The sequence below is a fragment of the Rutilus rutilus genome (assembly GCF_951802725.1).
Source record: "Rutilus rutilus genome assembly, chromosome: 3".
Taxonomy (NCBI): Eukaryota; Metazoa; Chordata; class Actinopteri; order Cypriniformes; family Leuciscidae; genus Rutilus; species Rutilus rutilus.
Genome location: NC_140211.1, coordinates 4,960,672 through 4,978,831, shown reverse-complemented (window position 1 = coordinate 4,978,831; position 18,160 = coordinate 4,960,672). Strand labels below are relative to the sequence as shown.

At 42.4% G+C, this 18,160-nt stretch overlaps 2 protein-coding genes across 2 annotated transcripts in view; one reads left to right on the top strand and one right to left on the bottom strand.

The window, feature by feature from the left end:
* Positions 1-16,405, bottom strand: part of LOC311288335 (C-type mannose receptor 2-like) — a gene marked incomplete at both ends in the record, with an annotated part of 33,174 nt that extends 16,769 nt beyond the window's left edge. Inside the window, 3 exons of the mRNA XM_084405675.1 lie at positions 9,859-10,185; positions 14,953-15,196; positions 16,319-16,405. Of these exons, the coding sequence (XP_084261801.1) occupies positions 9,859-10,185; positions 14,953-15,196; positions 16,319-16,405 (658 nt within the window). The remainder of the gene's footprint in view (positions 1-9,858; positions 10,186-14,952; positions 15,197-16,318) is intronic.
* Positions 1,042-7,124, top strand: LOC311287703 (C-type mannose receptor 2-like). The gene is made up of 5 exons (XM_084404718.1): positions 1,042-1,201; positions 1,380-1,418; positions 1,511-1,873; positions 5,849-6,202; positions 6,367-7,124. Exons 2-5 carry the CDS (start codon positions 1,382-1,384, stop codon positions 6,726-6,728), a joined length of 1,116 nt encoding a protein of 371 aa, XP_084260844.1. The 5' UTR covers positions 1,042-1,201; positions 1,380-1,381; the 3' UTR covers positions 6,729-7,124.
* Positions 16,406-18,160: the final 1,755 nt, after the last annotated feature.

The window sequence follows — 18,160 nt, the reverse complement described above, 5'->3', positions numbered from 1 at the left end:
TGACTATTTACCTTGCAATTGAGAGATAAAAAGTCACAATTATCTTTTGAATAGTTTTATTACGTGGTTGAAACAAGTTTCCATTGGTTTCAGCCTAGAAACCTCTGTGCTGACGAGTTAATCAGAGCGGCTGAACCTGCTGTGCATTAAAGCTCCTATCTCTGCCTCATGGTTTGCTGTGTTTGTTGTCAGATTGTTGTTTGCTCTCGTCCTGTCGTTATTCTCACCAGAGTTTCTCTAGTTCTCTGTTTCTGTGTCTGCGTCCAGCCATTGTGTGGATTTATCTGCCTGGTGTGGATTGCTTTAGCCCATTGCAGTCTCGGCATCTCGAAAACGCCACGCTGATATTGATCCTCGTTTTACTTCTCCTTTTGTCCCAAAGTCTGCTTGCCATGGTCCATAATGTTTGAACGAAACAACAACAGCGTGAGCTAAACGTAGCGCAGTTGTCCACGTCTGTCGCCATGGTTACTATGGCAGATCGAGCGGAAACCAGGGATAACACGGATATTACGTCATTGACAGGTGACAAGTGAACATGGACGAGCCATTATTTAAAACTGGAATTTCTCTGAAATTAAAAATCTTTGGGAACTTTTGGGATATTGTAAGTACACAACTGCAGGACATATATCACACTGTGCAAGTGATTTTTAGATATTTTATTACAAAAATCTTACATATTGTATCTTTAATATTGTCCTTTTCTATCCCTCAATCCCTCAACCCCCCCACCCACCTTCACTAATGAACTCAACCCTCATCAATCAGATCATTAGTGGGTTGTTCAGTTCACACACAAACAGATAAAAAGTGACCACAAACAGAGATACACAAACATACATATAGAGTTGAACAGGGATGATACACGAGTTATACAGTCCAGCAATAACATTAGAGAAACTGTTTAGTTATTAGTGTTCAAATGTAAATTATGAATGTTCATATGTATATGATTTTCTGATAAGGTCCATATTAACATAGACTGATACAGACTGACAGGCATCAAGATGCAAATAAGGGGAAAGAGTTGGAGAAATACACAAATAAGGAGGAAGTAAAATATGGAATAGGGGTTTTCAGAGAAATAAACAAATGACATGATGAGCTGAATGAGGGATGAGAGCAGATATAATAATCACGTAGTTTAAATCTGCAGACAGAAACATCAGACTCAGGACAGAAACACACGACCTCTAAAGTAAGAACATGTTCATTCTTCAAACACAATTACACTTTCAGATGTTAATATTGTCTCAATGATTATGTACAGTAAATTCATGCTGCTTTTAAGATAATAACTGAAATTGTCATTTTTTACTCCAAAATGAATCAGGGAATGTTTGATGTCTGAGTTTTTCAATGTGTTTCTTCCTCAGAAATGGACCAAACTCTATATTTGATTCTTCTTCTCATTGGTGAGTGTGTTTGTTGTATTATTTATGGTTTATAGTTTCATCAGGTTTGACCCTGTTATGAAAAGCATTAAATCAAACGCTCTCTTTCACAGCTCTCTGCTCCGTATCTGAGTGTGTTCAGCGTCAGTATCACTTTATAAACGTGTTGAAGAACTGGACTGAAGCTCAGAGATTCTGCAGAGAGAATTACACAGATCTGGCCACCGTTGACAACATGAACGACATGAACGAGCTGAAGAAGAGTGTGAATGATGGAGGTGTTCAGGATATCCGGATTGGGCTGAAGAGGACGAGTGTTGATAAATGGCAGTGGTCTTCAGGTGAACCTGCGCTCTATCTGAACTGGGGACCTGGACAACCTAATGGTGGAGATGAGTGTGCTTTCATGAGAAATGGAGAATGGCATGATTGGCCATGGAGTGACAGCCTGACTTTCATCTGCAGTTCATCTAACAGTAAGTGCAGCTCCATACAATCACAATAAACATTCATTAATAAAAAGATGCACAATATACTGTACAAAATTAATGTAATACTAAATGCTGCTACTTTTTAATGTAGTCATAAATATAGAGCAGACTGTGGATATTTTTTCACATTTTCAACTTTTGGATAGAAAATAAACCGATATTGAACATGTTGATCTTCTGTTGTTGATAACTCTGGGAATCCGCCATTAGAGAGAAGAGTTTTTTATTTATTTTTATTTTTTTCAGCAACAATATATACTGTAAGTTATAAATTCAAAATAAATTGTAATGAAATAATGAATGCATATAATGTCAACATATAGTAGACATACAATAACGTTACACATCTTGAATGATATATATGAACAAAACTCTTGTACCGAGAACAAATTTCAGTATGATATATGTAAAAAATAAATATGATATAATAATTTTGTTTTGATGATTATATTAACTGGAATTTAATTTGGAACAATAATCATTTGTCTACAATCCAACATTTAGATTTTTTTTTTTTTTTTTTACTGACACTACTTTTTTACTTTTCTTTAACTTTTTTTTCTAAGGACTAGTTAACAAACATTAATATGCAGTTTAACATCTTCATCTGTTTGATGTGTCTCTCGTTCAGCTCTGTGTGTCTGAATACAGTATCCCACAGAAATGTGTAAGGACACATAATGGAGAAATATAAAGTTGCAATAAAATTGTCATGAAAATTCACTAAATGGTACTCAATGTTATTGTCAAGTGATTCCTCAATATTTTGCACGGTTCTCAGTGTGCAGAACTCTGCCACTTAGCCTACAATAATAATAAAACTGGACTTCACTCTTTGACCACACTTTTGCTCTCTTTCTTTTTTATTTTGAAAGTTTGATGCAGTCAATCAGTCAGGTGAAAAACTTTTAAACACAAATACAAACACCACTTTAAGAGCATACAAAGATACAAAACAGGATTTTGCACACACCACTACAAGTGGCTGTTTCCTCAAATATGCCCTATTTAACCCCCTGGGGTCGGCTATCGCGCCGGCATGATAGGCTCGTTTTTTTCCTTATCAGTGCAAAAAAGAATCAAAATTCTAATATTAATTTTTATTTTATATGCTTGTGTTATACATCAGTCGATCCTGTTAAGTGTGTATTTTTTTTTTGTGTATACTCATAATAAAAACAAAGTGTTGTGCTTTTCGCCAAATAAAGAAAAATAAACATTTGCGAGTTCTGCCTCCTCTCCGTCAGTGAAGTCCATTCTGAAACGCGTCCGAAAATGAACTGTAACTCAGCGAATACTTCTCACACAGGCACGTGAGATATGTCTTTATGAAGCTTGAATTCTCTTCTTTTAAGTGAAGTAATTAATATAAAAAACAAATGTTTTCAACTCATGTAATCCGTTTGAAAGCAAGGAGAGGTGCCGTTTTTTCTTTCTGCCTCATTATCTCAATAATGAGCTGAGGCCGCCCCGCCCCCGGCACTATTCACATGGTAAATAGTTTAGGTGATCTATGCTTCGCACCCGCCCCCCGATCAATGCCATAAAAACACAAAGTTTCTTCATCAGATTCACTGATAGTTCATCGCGTTTAGAGAGGATGGCTCGTTTCTCCGGTAAAGACGCCCTTCAGATGATTCTGGACAGCGAGGAAGAACTCACCTTTTCCTCAGAGGAAGATTGTAACTCAGACACGAACGGCAGCATGTTCAAGAGCGAATTGATCACGCCGAGTGGACTCAAGTGGTCTAGTGGTAGAACATTTGCCAAGCGTGTCAGAGGTTCTGAGTTCGAATCTGCACTCATATAGTTTTTTTATTTTTTTATAAAATCAGATTATGTTTATCAGTGGTTGTATATCAGGCAGAGACATGTTTGTGTGTATTTTGTTTTGTAATTTCACTGGAACGAATAGAGAGTCTCCACAACGGATTGAAGTGCGCGTCCGAGTGAAGACTGCGCGAGCCTAAAACAAACACAGTATCCGCGTCTGACTCGCGGGAATCCACGGCGCAAACCTGTGAGGGGCTGTGTTTTCTCGAGCCCCATATCAGCTCGAGAAAACACAAGTTTATTCAGATCATTACTTGTTTACACCGTCTCGCAGCGCTGTGAGGAATAACAATAATGGAAAATGTCCCTCAAAAGGTAGATGTAAACAAACTATTAAAAGGTAAACATAATTTTTTTCTTTAAATAATTTTTATTGTGTTTTATTAGTAACAAATTTGGGGAGAGGATAAATATTCCAAAACTGAAAATACAGTATGAGAATTTACTGCACAATTACTAGACATGTTTACCTTGGATATTATACAATTTGCAAGCACAATTTGTAAAAAAAAAAAATGTATATAAAAAAAATATAAATAAAATGTATATTTGTGTATAAATATACACACACACATATATATATATATATATGTGTGTGTGTGTGTGTGTGTATATGAAGAGTTCAGATGCAAAAGCCTCTAAATGCCATCTGAAATTTTCTCCTAGAATGATCATTTTTATGAAGCTTGTATATTTAAGTTAGCTATAGGTGACACACCTGAATGAATGGCTCATTAAGTATGCAGGGGCGTTGTCTCACCAGGTGTGAACTACTAAATATGCATGATGCTGTTGGAGCGTTTACGCCCCATCCGCATATTGGCTTTCCAAACTAAAAGTGTTTCACAAAACTAAAATCAATGTATCGTTTTATGTGAATGATTAGGCAGGATGATTTTCACATCATTTTGAAGAAAAAATTCTAGGCGACGACATCCATTAATCAGAAGTCTTATTGCCACATATTTAGTGTGTGTTTTGTGGCCTTATTTCAGAAACTTTAATTTTTAGTTTTTTCAATAACCATGCATAAACATTATTCTCTCAAAAATGAAAACATGTACATACATGTGGCTCACATATTATGGAACTCCTGTTTGTGCTATATAGAGTGAATTTACACCTTTGCCATTAATATGTTTATAAGCAACTGAAAAAAGCACAAATGTCAGGGCATGTCAGAACATCTCAAGGACCCCAAAAACACCATAGACCCCAGAGGGTTAAGGGTGTATGTGCGATTTCGTACACAGCCTGTGTCTACCCTGCTAATGAGCAGATCAACTCCACCTGGTGCAGTCTGGCTGGACCAGCAGTTTGTCACAACAGTTATCAGCTAAATCAGTCTATGAATGACACATGTTTCTGATAGGGATGGAGAAAAGAATCCTCATGAATCACTGAGAATTTCCCCTGATTGTTCCGGGAAAAGATTGGAAGCATCAAGAGTGTTGAAAACAGCGCCATCTTGTGGCAGGTCAAATCTATAGCAGCCATAAACCCTGTCCACAGCGCCATTGTTTTATCTATTGAGCACAAATAAAAGCCTGACTACGCTAAATGTTCAGTTTTCTGATAATATAAATCACATATTAAAGTGTGGCAATAAATTAAATCTAACAATTATATTAATACTTTTTATAAAAAATACCAACAAAGTTGCTTGATGCAAGTAAATGGTGGTCTAATTACTTTATAGTTTCTATGATGTTTATATGGCATAATATGTGATCAAGTAACACAGGCTATAGGTCTATTTATAAAAAATAAAATAAAATAAAAATTATATATATATATATATAGTAAATGGACTTAAACTTTCAAAAACCTGTAGAGTATTGTTCTGGGTTCAAACATTCCGACAAAGTGAAGCATTCACGAGACTGGACAGAAAGTGAGGCTTCATTTTACGCTGATCACTCGTTTCTCTGAAAGCAATACGCGCTCCGGCACGGAGATTCATGAGATATTGCTGAAAACTGGATATGCACTTTGAAGCTTCAGTGTCAAATGTAACATCACTAGTTTCTGATGACCACTGGTCCTCTTTGCTTCCAAACTGTAAATCGGCATAATAATTATGAATAAACTGATTTATGAATCTGTTTCCATGTGTTTTTCTTAAAGTGAACACAGGACTCGTCTTTGTCAATCAGATGAAGAACTGGAGAGGCGCTCAGAGTTACTGCAGACAGTATCACATTGATCTGGTCAGTGTGAGGAACCAGAATGAGAATCAACAGATTCAGAAGTTCATCAATGATAGTCACATATCTAATGATGTCTGGATCGGTCTGTTCAGAGACTCATGGCAGTGGTCAGATCAGAGTGACTCCTCATTCAGATACTGGGCTTCTGGTGAACCTAATAATGCTGGAGGACATGAAAACTGTATAGTTCTCAGTCCGATTGACCCGTTCACTCTGGGTAAATGGTATGACAGCCGTTGTGACGGCCCGCTTCCTTTTGTGTGTCATGAAGGTGAGCAGATCCTCACAAACACACACAATCCATCCATCACCTCCAGATATCTTAAAGTTCACGCTACATGTCTGACATGACAGATTCCTCCACAGTGTTTGTTCTGCATGTTGTTTTTGATCAGTCTCTCTCTAGTTTTTGCTTGTGGTTTGTTTTGTGTCCAGATAAACTGATTCTGATCAACGAGAATCTGACGTGGCCTGAAGCTCTGAGATACTGCAGACAGAATTATACGGATCTGGTCTCGGTTCATTCAGTCGAGATGCAGGAGGAGGTGACGAATGTGGTTAAACGTGCGTCTACTGAGGCGGTGTGGTTGGGTTTACACAACTACTGCCAAATGAACATGTGGCTCTGGTTGAGCGGAGAGATCGTGTGCTATCAGAACTGGGCTCCAGGGAACGGAGCGACACCGGAAAACTGCAGCCTTACGAAGAGAAAAGGAGCAGTTCAGTCTGGAGGAGATCAGCGCTGGATCAGCCTTCCTGAGACTCACAAACTCAACTTCATCTGCAGCAGATCTTAGGAGAGAGAAGACGTCAATGTTTGTGTGTTTACTTACATTCACTGTTTTCATTCTTTATTATTTTTCTTATTTACTTTCATGTTTAATTTGTTTTTTAGTATTTTCTGAGTGAATCTACTAACTGTTTTAAAAGTCTCTGTTTTATTTCTCTGTTAATTGTCATGACATAATGTGATCTTATCAAAGTTTTCTAACACCAATGATTATTCTTTAGATGTCTAAAATATTAACACAATATATGTGTGTTTTAAGAAACTCTTTGCATATCTGGTGTGTTTGTGTCTTTATGTTTTTCACTGATCTTATCTGTAGAAATGTGCACTGCATTGTTTATAATTTACTGATATGAAAATAAACCGATGTTGCTTGAAAAACAATATACAAACACAAACAAAATATAGTCGCAATCGTGTGTTTGTTGGATTCATTTGTCCATATAAGGGACTTCCTTGAACTTCATAATTGCATGAGTCCAGTTTGTATTTTCTGGGAGAGATTACCCTCCGGTTTTTGAACGAAACATACATTTCATTTCATTTAATTACATTTTCATTCAGAATTTTAAAAAAGTGTATATATTTAATTTTTTTATGAAAATGGTGAATCTTTTCATTGGAGAAGACCCTTATTCGCCAGCTGGGTATTTGAAGCCCTAAATATGGATTTTGTACTGTCAAAAATGGCCCAGGTTGGGCGCCATTCACTTGGAAACACAATCTTTGAGTGTTTTTCCTCCAAAACTAACTTCTCTTCTCTAATGAAGATCATATACATATTTGATGGCTTTGGTGTGAGTAATTAATCAGGAAATGTACATTTTTGGATGAACTATCTTCCTTTTAAGAGAGTGTGTGGTAAAGAAGGTGGTGACTGAGTTTTATTATCAACCTTTTGTCATATTTGATGCCCTTGATGAGGAACTGGTGTTTTCTTACGTTCATCTACGCCTTATTTTGGTTTGATTGAGTTTGCATTGTATGATGTCCTGAGTCAAGCGATGCAACTATCAGTGGCAGCCATGCTTGAGTTTTGATAACCATTATGTGGATTATTACCATTGCTTGGATTAGATTTGTGGATTATGTGTGTATTGTAGCCTGGCAAGCATCGAGATGTTAGGTCTGGCAACTCACCATAGACACGGCTCAATCCGAGGGGCGGGATAAACGGTGGTCTTTCAAATTCCCTCGGCACGCAATAGGATAGCGCTTCAACCAACCAGGGCTGCGTTTCCCAAAAGCATCGTAAGCCTAAGTAGATCGTAAAAACGATCGTACGACTGATCTTAATATTACGGTCTGTTTCCCAAAAACATCGTAACTTAACACTTGAAAATCATCGTAGATCTACGAGTGATCTGGAGTAATTGTAAATCCCTAAGTGCGTCGTAAGAAGACAGAGTTATGAGGACACCTGCAGGACAACCCGCAGATTACACCTTTAACTTTATTCAAATGCAATGTGATTATAATATAAGGTTTTGATTGTACTTTATTGTACACTTTATTACTTTATTATTATTTGTTTTGTTTAATGAATGTATAAATAAAATAATTAAAAAGGTCAGAAAACCAAACAAAAAATAGAAATAATTTAATCTAATAATTTTAATAAAAATTAAACGAATGAACAAAAAAATAAATAAAATATGTGATATGCTTCAAAGACTTGGAAAAATAGGAAAAAATCTGACAATGACTTGCTGATCTGCACGAAAACCAGCCATGTATTGGGCATTTCTTGGTTGGCCATCATGTGGTCCCATGCCATCTTTGTCCTCCTAGTCCTCCACCAGCTCTTCATCTTATTCCTCCCTGTTAAGTAAGGACACTCTCATTTGCCCTGACAACAACTACAAAGATTCTCAAACTGCTGAGGTGTTGTGGCTGCAGTCTGGACAACAGAAGATGGAGGCTAAGGCCTGGGAGGGTTGTTTGGAGGACTAGGAGATGGTAGGTGCTGGGAGATGGCAGATGAAACTGATGAAGGACCTGACTCAGGCTCAGGCTGTGTTACCCCTACTCCTCCATGGATGTCAATACCACCACAAATGCCATCTGAAGCACTTGTGCCGAGCATTGACAAGGCCTTTTCTTCCTCTGCTGTGAGAAGGGAGGACTCATTGGTCCCACCACCTGTTTTATTAAATGTTGTCCTCTGCAGAGCCCTTTTCCTTTTAGCAAGGCTGGCAAAGTCCTGCCACTTCTTCCTGACCTCCTTCCCTGATCTTCTAATGCCACTAGTTGCAGTCAGTTTTCTAGCAAAATCACAGATTTTCAGTTTTTGTTTATTTGTATGACTTCCCTTAAACCTGCTGAAAATAATGTTTGTATAGCTCTAAAATGACATTAATCTCCTCTTTAAAAAAAAAAGGTTGCTGGTAAACACTTTGGTGTTTAAAACGCTGGTAAAAAAAAGTTTGTGCTTTTGTAGATTATTGGCCTCGTAGAAAATGCACATCAGTTGAAAACAATTAGGTTAAACATTTCAAAATACAAGCGTGTGCTACAATTACGAGCCATTCTACAAGGTGACATTTCAGCAACGCGTGTGGAATTGCGGCGAGCATTCGTAACCTTGCACGTAGAGAGCGCTCTTAAGAGCTAAGATACATCGTTATCGGGAAACTCAGCCCAGAGCGTTTTCCCAACAGTGGAGCTAGTTGATAGATTAAACTTTTGCCGTATCTGGTCGGCAAAACTACGAATACATCTTCCTTTTTTAAGAATGACTTCAGTGCCGTTCTTTGTTCTTTTCTCAAAGAAAAGCTTAACTCCAAGTCTTCCAGAGTCGCGGCCAAAGCTGATTCGAAAGACCACTGTTCGTCATCAGCCATTCTTTGTTTTCAAGTAGCAGGGAATTCACACGGAACCGTCACAACTCTGTCGTCATTATGTTAAACTCTAAACACAATGTGATTGGCCTGACCTGAGTTTGGTTTTTCCAGCTCAAAAAGTCAACGGAGAGTTGCTAGACTACCCTGGAAGCAAAATAAATGTTGCTGCCGCTAGGGTGCGTCTAGATTTCTAGGCTATGTGTATTGTGGATTACTCGTTTTTGCAGACACCAGGCAGGCTAGGCCGAATGGAAGAACTCTGTATTGATATGATGAAAGTCAGGCTAATTCTACATGAATAATCATTCCATTCTCCATTCCCATTCATCATAGCACACTCATCTCTGCCATCAGGTTGTCCAGATCCCCAGTTCAGATAGAGCGCAGGTTCACCTGAAGACCACTGCCATTTATCAACACTCGTCCTCTTCAGCCCAATCCAGATATACTGAACACCTCCATCATTCACACTCTTCTTCAGCTCGTTCATGTCGTTCATGTTGTCAACGGTGGCCAGATCTGTGTAATTCTCTCTGCAGAATCTCTGAGCTTCAGTCCAGGTCTTCCTCACGTTTATAAAGTGATACTGACGCTGAACACATTCAGATACGGAGCAGAGAGCTGTGAAAGAGAGCGTTTGATTTAATGCTTTTCATACCTGATGAAACTATAAACCATAAGCACACTTTACCAATGAGAAGAAGAATCAAATATAGAGTTTGGTCCATTTCTGAGTTGAAAAACTCAAATATTAAGTTAAACATGATCATGCAAACATTTTATCAGCATAACACAATTCACGATCATTAAGACAGTATGAACATCTCAAAGTCTAATTGTGTTTGAAGAATAAACATGTTCTTACTTTAGAGGTTGTGCGTTTCTGTCCTGAGTCTGATGCAGAGTCCTGCACGGGTCCGATTTTGTAAATCCGTACCCGCCCGTACCCGCAATTAAATCTGCATCTGACCCGTTTTCCGACAGCAGCACTAATTAAAATCCACACCTGACCCGCTTAAAACAGAACTGACCACCCGACCCGCACCCGAAATAAAATCAGTTTAGACTATCACATTATAGACACACTTAAAAAAAATTGTATTGCCAGGTCATACAGAAGTTATTACACGACCATTAACACAAGGACAACTTCAGCCGAAGCTGTCAAAAGGCCGGTACATGAAGAACATGGATAACGTTACCACAAAACTGAGTAGCCTTATAACATTTTACCAATGAACAGACGCGGCTACAACACTATATGCCACGCAATTTCGTCTAGCCTACATCTGACAATTTTGGGTTCAAACACGCCCTGCACACCACACATACTTAACAGTGTTAAATTTGAAAAATACTCTTCGATAGAACTGCTTAGTTTGTTTCCACAGTTATCTGCGCGCTTCCTCAGGGATGAAGTTCCACATTTGCGGCTATCCAACACGAAAATGCATGCAGCAAAGCCTTTCACAATAATGGCCTAGGACCTCAATATATTGCAGATATGCTCACTGAATATAAACCCAACAGATCACTCAGATCATTAGGATCATATCAGCTAGAAATACCAAGGGTTCACTCTAAGCATGGCGAGTCCGCTTTTAGCTATTATGCCAGCCGCAGCTGGAACCAGCTTCCAGAGGAGATCAGACGTGCTCCTACTGTAGTCACATTCAAATCCAGACTCAAAACACTTCTGTTTAGCTATGCATTTACTGAATGAGCACTGCCACTGTTCGTCCGACTGTTTGTACTGTACTGTATTTTATTTTATTTTTCTAAACTGTTTTAATTATTCTTATTTCTTTTATTATTTTAATTTCTTCTATGTAAAGCACTTTGAATTGCCATTGTGTATGAAATGTGCTATATAAATAAACTTGCCTTGTCTTGCCTTGCCTAATGTTTTCTTCAGATAACTCCAAATTTCTCCCACACACTGGACTTGATTTTTGATGACGTATTGTCGACAACTTTACAATCTCCACTAGCTATTATTTTCTTCAACTCCTCAGCATCCATCTCGACGACTGCAAGCAGATCGCGCGCGGTTATGAAGAATTTTTAAAAGTGAAAGTAGGTATAGAGACTCCTGGGAGGGTGTGGGCAAAAATAAACTGATGTGGATTTTAAATTGTGTTATCAACTTGAAATACAGGCATATTTTTAGTAGATGTGTTCCTAAAAATATGCATATATTGTTTTAAACCTGTGTTTAAACCCGTGTTTAGCCCGTGTCCGACCTGACCCGCACCCGTATCCGACACAGTTGGATATTTTTCACCCGTCTGAGCAAAATTTGCGGGTCACTCATCGGGTACCCGAACCCGTGCAGGACTCTGGTCTGATATTTCTGTTTTGCAATGTGATTATTATATCTGCTCTCATCCCTCATTCAGCTCATCACATCATTTGTGTACTGTTCTAAAACAAATTTTCATATTTTACTTCCTCCTTATTTGTATTTCTCTATATCTGCATATTGGCATATGTGTCAGTCAGTATCAGTAAAACTACAATTTCTGCTGAATAAAGGATTACCAAGAAAATATGTAAAATTTCATAATTTACATTTTAAATTTCACATCCAGACAGCTGCTTTCATGTTATCGCTAGGCAGCGTAAAGTGTTACTTCCCTGTTTAATTTGACGTACATTTGTTTTTCTGACATTTTTCATCCAAACAACCCACTAATGATCTGATTGATGAGGGTTGAGTTCATTAGTGAATACTGGTGATACTGGTTACTGAGAGTGTACTGCTCTCCTTGTGTGTTGTATGTTTCTGTCTGTAGCTTTAAACTACGTGATTATTATATCTGCTCTCTTCCCTCAGTCAGCTCATCACAATGTAAGTTTCAGTTCACAGCACATTCACCAACAGTGTTACATTTATGAACACATACTTATATCAGGTTGCTGCAGTTGACAGTCCCTCTTGCTCCGGCATTGGACGGCAGTTTTTCCGACGTGCGATGAGCATGCGAGCAAACTCTATATGCTGCGTTGACACCAAACGCGAACAGAGCGTCTGGCGCGGGCTATTTCCATGTTAATGGTGTGTCCACTGGCACAGAGCGAGCGGAGTGGAGCGAACGTTTTCAATTCATTCCTATGGAAGTCAAGCTTCACGCTCGCGCAGGGCATTGTGGGATTGACAGCAGACCGGAGAAAGCATTGAGAGCGTCAAAAGTTTGGGCAGTTCTCGACTTTATTATATCTGCTCTCATCCCTCATTCAGCTCATCACAAAACATAATTTGTTCATTACTTAAAAAAAAAAAAGCCTTTTTCATTTTTCTTCTTCATTCGCGTGTCTCTACATATTTCCTCTGTGTTGGTCATTGTTGTTGTAATTCTTTGGAAACATGGTCATTTGAATGTGAGTGAAGGATCTGTATATTGTATTTATAAAGCAATTTACAGGAAAAATCCACCTCAGTATTTGTATTTTCTATTCTTATTTGTTTTCCATGTTCTTTCACCATCAATACTGTCAGTGACCAATACCTTGTTTCTGCATCCCAAACACAAAATTTAAGACGCAGTCTGTCTCCATCAGCACTATATTTCTTCATATTGGAGCACTATATGCACACAATTTAATGGCCAACAACGGACGTGCAAAGTAAAAAAAGGACAGCAGCAGAAACACACATGTAGCATGTATAAGTGCTGCAATGGTATAAATAGTAGACCAGTATCTGATGAACTAGGTTCAGCTCAAGGAGGAAAAGGCTGGGTTTAATGAAACACAGACACAAGGTTGCGGTGCCAAGTTGTGGACTATATTACAGTGAAATAAGATGACAGGTATTTACAATATTTACATGTGCACATAGGTAGTATTCAATTCAAAGTTGTTAATGAGCCAAGTCAGAATTCATACACAACGATCCAAGTGCTCGAAGCCGCAACAGTTCACAGCCCACGCAAAGGGCAGAGTCCAATAATTTAGAAGAAAAGTTCATGAGGGAATCAGTCCATGAGGTCAGTATTAATGTGTGTGAGTGTGTGTGAGGCTGTGTGAGGGGAGCGGCTGCAGCGCCTCCTACCGCACCGGCAGATGCATGCATATAAAATCATCATGTCATCCTATTGTCATAGTCACAATTTCATCATATTTCATCATGTACATGATTCAATTTAAATACAGCATATAGCAATATAAATCATTTTACTCACCAGTTCCTGTATCATTAAGTCACTCAAACAGAACAGTCTCAACCGAATGGTAGAGGTGTCTAAAAAGGTTGGCAGGCATAACAGTCAAACCGGCAGTTTAGAGAGTTAAATTATATGTTTACAGGGCTAAACGGCAACCTGCAGCAGCTCAAACACACCGGCTCCCACACACACCAACCAATAGTGCACGGCCATATTTAAAGGAAAGTGACGCAAGCTCTGCGTCAAATCTCGCGATACCAGCATGAAGTCTCGCTTCTACGTGTGAGCACACTACGTGAACATAGTGTGGAGCCGTGATAAGGGAAAATAAGGCAGAGAAAATACCTGGGTTACACACAACTCTACATTATTTCACTATGTAGGTGACTGACATCACTCACACTTGATATGATTCCAACTCTACGTGGCTGTCTCTCTCTCTCTCTCTCTCTCTCTCTCTCTCTCTCTCTCTCTCTCTCTCTCTGACATATTCTTAGGCTCGCTCCACCTCTGGTCTGCTTTTGGCTTGGAGAGCTGTCAGTTCTCTTACGAGAGATACTCTCGTACTGCGTAGAATACGCTAGGGGAAAATCCTTTTCCACGAGAATACTGAAGCCAAAAAATTATCCTTTAATTTTGTATTAATGTAAAACGCGTTGCGGCAGCATACAGACATAGGCGAGACAGCTCGCGCGCCTATTGGCTGGTCTGCTGGCAACTGCTTAAGCCTATCGAGCGAGACCTAGAGTGACGTCAGACCCAATGAGGGCGCTTCGCGTCACGTCCCGCCGAAACGGGCGTGGCTTAGGTCTATAAATACCGCTCGCAGGCTTCATATCTCTGATTTTTCATCCTTCAGCGAAGCAACTCACATCGCTGGATCCGAGAAGAAGCCGCGCTGTTGAAGAAAGCACCTCAGCGGGACGAGTCGAGAAGCTGCTGGCCGCGCCGCCTTCATCGCCTTCCTGCTGCGCTATCCAGCGCCTATATCCTTTCTCTGCATTGTGTGTGTTCGCCAGCGCGACACACACTGTCTGAAAGAGCTGCGTCTTTTTTAAGATACCTTCCTGCGGCTCGTGCAGAGCCACACTCAGCGACGGGGACCGCCATGTTATTTGCGCTTCCTGCCTGGGTCAAGATCATGCAGCTCTCGCGCTCGCTGACGGCGGCTGCCCTCACTGTGAGCTGTTGCCATTAGCGACTCTGAGGACTCACTTGGCACTATTCAGCGAGACTGCGAATCCCGGAACCTTCTCCCAGCCGTCAAAGCTCGCCGGTGCGCCCGCCTGCTTCTCCGGTTTCATCAGCATCACTTCCTGACGGACAATGGCCGCGGTCTGCCGCCGCTTCTGTCGACGATGCTGATGAAGTCGACGTGCTGCTGCGAGAGGGGGATTCCTGCTCTCTCTTGGCATCAGGCAGTGAGGGTTGGGCAAGCTCTGAGGATCTCGCCCCTCCTGCCCGTGCTTCAACGGGGAAGAGAGCGAGCATTGAGGCGGAGCTCATGCGCGTTCTCACTCAGGCCACGGCGAGCCTCGGACTCGAGTGGATTACGCCTGAGCAGCCTGCTCACAACTGGCTGGACGGCTACTTCCTGCCTGGGGAGCGCACTTCACCTGCATCCAAGCCAGTGCCCTTTCTTCCTGAGCTTCATGAAGAAGTCGCTAAGTCTTGGAACTCCCCTTTTTCGGCCAGGACACGATCCTCTGTTTCTTTGGCGTTCTCCGCTGTCGACGACGCTAAAAACAGAGGCTACCACTCCCTGCCGCCGGTCGAAGAGGCTATTGCAGGCTATACCGCGTTCCTCGACGCGCCGCTTTCCCCTGCCGGCCTCTTCGGAACCTCGGTCAAAGACTTCGCCGATAGGTTCGCTGAGGTGCAGAAAGCGACCCAGGCCATGAGGCACTTCCTCCCGAAGCGCTCCGGTTCTGCAGCAGGCCGTGCGAAACCGTCTGCTCAGAGCTCACAGCCTAAGCCTCCGCCCACTGCCTCCTCTTCACAACGCCGCCAGACCCAGAGCTCGAGACCGCGCTCTCGCTCATCCAGCCGCCGCCCCGCCCCGCGTGGCCCGCGGCCAAAGGTTGCGTTGAAGCCAGAGGCTCCGAAATCGTCCTAGCACGCCTAGGAAAGCGACGGTGTCCAAGTCCCGCTGCGGCCGGACTGCCACCAAAGCTTGCCGCTCGTCCAGTTCCAGGAAATGTGACTGGTCCAGCTTATTTAGCAGCCAACAAGCCGGTTCCATTGCCCGCTTGCCTGCACAAAAAAGCCGTTTTTATAGCTACCCAGATAAATCCCTTAAAGAGTGTATTTTCTGGTGTCCCGGCCACGGCCGATGGTGTTTCATGTGTAGAAAAAATGCCCACTACTCAGTGCCCATTCCTACACACAAGCACAGCCCTTCACACAGGGCTCGCGCACATAAAATCGACTCAGATCGGTTGCGCATTAAACGTAGCAAACGTGCCCACTACCCAGTGCCCACAAACGCTACTTCCCACATGTCTCACGGTCTCTGTAAAAACGAGACCAGTATGCATACGCTCTGCTCACGCGAGCAATGCTGTAAAAGTGGTATATGTGCCCGCTACCCTGCGCCCACGTCCACACACAGACATGGAACTAGCCCAGCCCTCCCCCTCTCGGTTAAACACTGCAGAGGAGTCGAGCGCGGGCATTCTGCCCGCTGTTATCAGCGCGCCCCCTGCCTCAGATGTCATGAGCGCGACGCTTATGTCACAGCACACCGAAGCCGCTGTATCGCGAGCCGATCAGAGCGTGCTTCGCATCCAGCCCCTAGCTACTCGCGCACATGCGTGGGAAAAGCTTCCCGGGGTTTCGAGATGGGTGCTGAACATCATAAAAGAAGGCTATTCGCTACATGGCGCGCGTCGAGACCACGGTAGAATCGAAAGTAGCTCACCTACTTCGAGCCGAGATTCTGTTGAGCAAAGGGGCTATAGAACCCCTATCTCAAGCTCAAAGCGAAGGGGGGCTTTACAGCAGATACTTCCTGGTGCCCAAGAAAGACGGGGGTCTCAGACCCATACTAGATCTGCGGCAACTGAACAGAGCGCTTGTGAAGCGTCAGTTCAGGATGCTCACGACCAGAAAAATCTTCGCGCATGTCCGCCGAGGGGATTGGTTTGTGTCAATAGATATCCTAAAGGACGCGTATTTTCAAATACAGATAGCGTCACGTCACAGGCGATTTTTGAGATTCGCCTTCGAGGGCCAGGCATATCAGTACACAGTCCTGCCTTTCGGCTTGTCCCTGGCACCCCGTACATTTACGAAGTGCATGGACGCAGCGCTCGCACCCCTCAGACTGCGGGGCATACGAGTGCTGAACTATTTGGACGACTGGCTGATTCTAGCCCAATCTCACTCGGAGCTCGTGGAGCACAGGACCATTTTACTCGATCACCTCGAGAATCTCGGTCACGCAGTGAATTGGGAAAAGAGCTCGCTATTCCCCAGACAGATTATATCTTTTCTAGGAATAGAACTGAACTCGCTGTCAATGACAGCACGCCTGTCATCTCAGCGCACACTGGACATTCGGCGCGCAGCCGGCTCGTTCCGCTGCGGCGCGATAGTCCCTCTCAAGATATTTCAAAGGATGCTAGGTCTGATGGCCTCAGCATCATCAGTTCTCCAGTTGGGCCTTCTGCGCATGCGCCCACTGCAGTTCTGGCTCAGAGAGAGAGTGCCACGCACAGCGTGGGCCTCCGGTCGGCTTCAAAGCAGGAGAAGCTCCTACATATCAACTGCCTCGAATTGTTGGCAGTGAGCAAAGCGCTCACGCGCTTTTGTCCCCTCATAAAGGGACACCACGTGCTAGTACGTTCAGACAACGTCTCAGTGGTGTCCTACATAAATCGCCAGGGCGGCCTCAGGTCCCTGACTCTGTACAGGCTAACCAGGCGCCTCCTGATATGGGCTCGCAGCAACCTGCTCTCGCTGAGAGCAGCGCACGTGCCAGGGCTCCTAAATATAGGGCCAGACAGACTGTCCAGGAACCAGGTTCCGACAGGAGAATGGTCTTTGCACCCACAGACAGTCCAGCTGCTGTGGAGGAAATTCGGCAGAGCGGAAGTAGACCTGTTCGCGTCTCAAGAAAACGCTCACTGTCCAGAATTTTTCTCGAAGAGCAAGGACGCGCTGACCCACGAGTGGCCTCGCCGTCCTCTCTACGCTTTTCCCCCCGTCTCCCTCCTGACACAGGTGGTAGAACAGGTCAGGGAAGAAAGATGCTCAGTGCTGCTTGTAGCCCCACTTTGGACGAGCCAACCTTGGTTCCCAATTGTGATGCAGTTAGCAAGCACCGCCCCGTGGCCAGTGCCTCTGAGGAGGGATCTCCTCTCTCAAGCCAACGGCTCGATCTGGCATCCTCACCCAGAGCTGTGGTCCCTTCATGTGTGCGCCATCAA

Bases quoted from the DNA above. Each gene is read 5' to 3' on its own strand.
- LOC311287703 (XM_084404718.1), top strand. From the start codon at position 1,382: ATGGACCAAACTCTATATTTGATTCTTCTTCTCATTG. The intron at 1,419-1,510 runs GTGAGTGTGTTT...TCTCTTTCACAG, and splicing joins TTTGATTCTTCTTCTCATTG to CTCTCTGCTCCGTATCTGAG. The intron at 1,874-5,848 runs GTAAGTGCAGCT...TTTTTCTTAAAG, and splicing joins CATCTGCAGTTCATCTAACA to TGAACACAGGACTCGTCTTT.